The sequence below is a fragment of the Protopterus annectens genome, chromosome 5.part1, assembly GCF_019279795.1.
Source record: "Protopterus annectens isolate FY-2018-M chromosome 5.part1, PAN1.0, whole genome shotgun sequence".
Lineage (NCBI taxonomy): Eukaryota > Metazoa > Chordata > Ceratodontiformes > Protopteridae > Protopterus > Protopterus annectens.
Window position 1 is genome coordinate 427,885,707 of NC_056736.1, and position 3,646 is coordinate 427,889,352.

At 33.6% G+C, this 3,646-nt stretch overlaps 1 protein-coding gene across 1 annotated transcript; it reads left to right on the plus strand.

The window, feature by feature from the left end:
- The first annotated feature begins 796 nt into the window (after positions 1 to 796).
- On the plus strand, positions 797 to 1,744 carry LOC122803188 (olfactory receptor 2AT4-like). Its single transcript, XM_044072800.1, has one exon. The coding sequence runs from the start codon at positions 797 to 799 to the stop codon at positions 1,742 to 1,744; it is 948 nt and encodes a 315-aa protein (XP_043928735.1).
- The last annotated feature ends 1,902 nt before the right edge of the window (positions 1,745 to 3,646 follow it).

Below are 3,646 nucleotides of genomic sequence, written 5' to 3' on the forward strand. Positions count from 1 at the left end.
AAAAGGAATAGCTTTGGTGAAAAACAGTACTGTTTCCCTGGCAATAGTATTAGCATTAACTTTGTAGCATGGTAGTACATCTGGGGATTTGGTGGCAGAACTATGACTAATACGTAATGATACCCATTGTTAGAAGTTATTAACTGACCCACAATATCCAAAGCGATATGTTCAGTGATTACATCAGTGATACACCCCTCAGCTCACCTTAGTAATGGGTGCTAACTCTAACCATAATGCTGTCTCTTCCTCCAACCTTAAATCCTGCACCTTGCCTTGAAAAAACCTTCCTGTAAAACTGCCACTATTCAGATGAATTTGAGGCTGGTTTTATAGGAGATTTTAGTGTGAAAATCTGGAGAAGAAATATCTTTCCTTACTCAATCTTTTGTTGATTTTCCTTACTAGATCTTTTGTTGATTTTCCTTACTCGATCTTTTGTTGATTGATCTTTAGGACTTAAAACTTTCTGTATGTTTGAAAATCTTAATTTCAGCATTTTCATTTGACATTAAGTACGTTCAACCATATAGAGGAGAACCTTCTTATCAGAATAACATTAGATACTATCACCACAAAGATACAGGTCACAGGTCCACTGATAGCACCTATGCAAGGAAGTAAAACACGCAAAAGTATGTAAGATAGTGAGAAAATTACATTTGTTATTGACTATAGTATGTTCTTTGCGCAATTAAAAAAACAGGCAACTTAAATATTCATCTTGTTCATTGTAGTAACAATTTATAACTATATATATTTTTCCCCAGGTATCATTTCCATTTGATCTATGATGATGTGTAATAACACCAGTGATCAAGCTACAGAATTTCTTCTTGCAGGTTTCCCATATCTTCATGGTTATCAGCCTGGATTATTCACTATGCTCCTGATAATTTACTTCACAATACTTCTAGGAAATGCTTTGATTCTGATTGCATCTGTGACAGTTCAGAAGTTGCACAAGCCCATGTACTTCTTTCTTTGCAACCTAGCTGTTTTAGACATTATATACACTACCTCATCCATACCAAAACTGTTAGCATTGCTTCTATTTAATGTCAACAATATTTCTTTCACTGCATGTTTTATACAGATGTGCTTTTCCCACACCATGGGACTATTTGAAAGTTTCCTTCTTATGGTAATGGCATATGATCGCTATGTAGCAATATGTAACCCTTTGCATTACTCAACCATTATGAACAAACAATTTAATGTTCACATAACAGCGAGCAGCTTTGTAGCAGCTTCTGTCATTATTGTGGCACTTACAATATTCACTGCTCATTTACCCTATACTGGTTCAAACATAATTAATCACTGCTTTTGTGATCATTTCTCTATTGCCAAATTAGCTTGTGCAGATATTACACTACTTGTTATATGGGTAATGTTAATTATTGTAGTGCTAGTTTTAATACCCTTTTCATTTGTGGTATTTTCATATGTCAATATACTCAGAGCTGTATTGAAAATGAATTCTGCAGTAGGTCGTCAGAAGACATTTTCTACATGCAGCTCTCATCTAACAGTCGTAGTCATTTACTATATATCAATTGTTATTAGTTTTTCTTCATACAGACCGGGTGACGTTTCTGATGACTTCCATGCTCTGGGTACTATTTTTTCTGCTGTGTTTGCTCCTGCACTTAATCCAGTTATTTATACTCTAAGAAACAGAGATATTCAACAAGGTATTAAAACATTAATAAAAGCCAAAACAGTGGCTCCAAAAATATAAAAGAAGCACTTGGTTTTGTCTTCTGTATTCCAAATAATATACACTTTTTTTGAAATACATCTAAAAGAAGGTCAGGAAGTACTATAATTCCAAAGGTACATAAAACAGATGAAATAATTATATTTAAACCAAAAGCATGAATGAAGCAACATACATTTACCATCCATTTTGGCCTGTTTTAATGTGATATTGTTTGTATAAAAGTAAGTGAATATCAACAAACAGGTTTATGTGAAATCACAGTTACTATCCTATTTATAATGTACATATTCTTTTTTGCCATTTAGCTTTATATATTTGATAATTTTATTATTTAAAAGCTACATCAGATATGTGCAAATTAACAGGTATGGTCTACAGACTTATGTTAATGTTTCCTGATGATGTGATACCACTTTAATTATTGTGCCATTCCAATATATTTAGGGCATACCATACCAATCTATAATTTGTATTAATTTAGACATTAAAATCAGGAGTTTGCATGTGCTTATTATACTCAGATAATATCCTAATAGGTCAGTATGTGAATAAGCAAAACATCTAATTATTGTACTGGAGACAATGATTTCATATTAAGCCATCTATCAGCACTCTGTAATCCATAAATAACTTTCTAGATTGGTACATGGTACTGCGAGAGGCTCACATTCTGGTAGAATCGACAAGAGATTAGTAGTCTGAGATGTATATTATTAGGAACTACAGTTCACAAGGTGTCTTTATATTTCTAAGCAGAGACACTTTAGAAGTATACATGATGTTAAAGTGATCCATATGACTTGTATGAAAGGCTGGGGACAAAACAAATTGTTATCAAGGCCAGCCTTGTATATACCATTTGCTGTAATATGGACATGGTCAAACCTTAAGTAGTAGTGATTTTGGCTTCACCTCTTGGAAGCCCATTCAAGTTTTCCAGTCATCAGGAAAATGCTAAAAAAAAATATTCAGTCATCATACCTATGCTCCCAATTGCATGAAGAACTAACATGCTCCCAATTGCATGAAGAACTAACATGCCTTACAGTGATGCATGCCAGAGCTTTACTTGCTGTATATAAGCACATTGTTAACAGTAACAACACAACATATTGGCCTTCAGTGCATAATGTAATCTTTGGGATTGTCGGTAATACCTTGAAAACAGGGAGAATGATGTTTTTGATACAGATGGTTTTGAACGTGTCTTTGACAAAGTTTGCATCATATTTATGTAATCATTAAGACAATATTCTAATGGCTGCTTATTTGTTTACAAATGAAACATTCTTACTTCATCGAGTTTTAGTGTATTCATATTGTCTGAATGAGTTTTGCACTCATATACAACATATACACCACATGATTTTCTTATAAGACATTAGGTGCATGGGAAACTGTTAAGCATGTAACTCAATGATTCTACATACCCTGTAAAACAAGTGGAATGATGAAACCGAGTAAATACGGAATGCTAGAACACTGATAAAATCATGTCAATACATAACACATAACTACAGTTTTAACCATGTTTACCTTATTTGCTATGTCATATCTGATACCAAACTGAGATTAGATTCAGTTTAACAGCATATACAAGTACAATAGTGGCTAAATTTATCCATCTCCATCTTCAGAGTATGCTTAAACTATCTTTGCAAAGAACAGACATTTAATAATTTAATTAAAAAAAAAAAAAAAAAAAAAAAGGGATGAACTCTGATCCACATGGATGGGGAGCTTATCCCACAGAAGGGAGGAGCCTCTGAGACACATGCCTGTTCCTCCAGCATGTCAAACTTATGTTACAGACAAGGTTGCATTGGGAGTTTCTAATGCTATTTGTTTTTCAGATGGACTTATTTTCCACAACATATTTTCTTTTTGAAAGGAATTCATATGGATGCTCCAGCTGTTGCA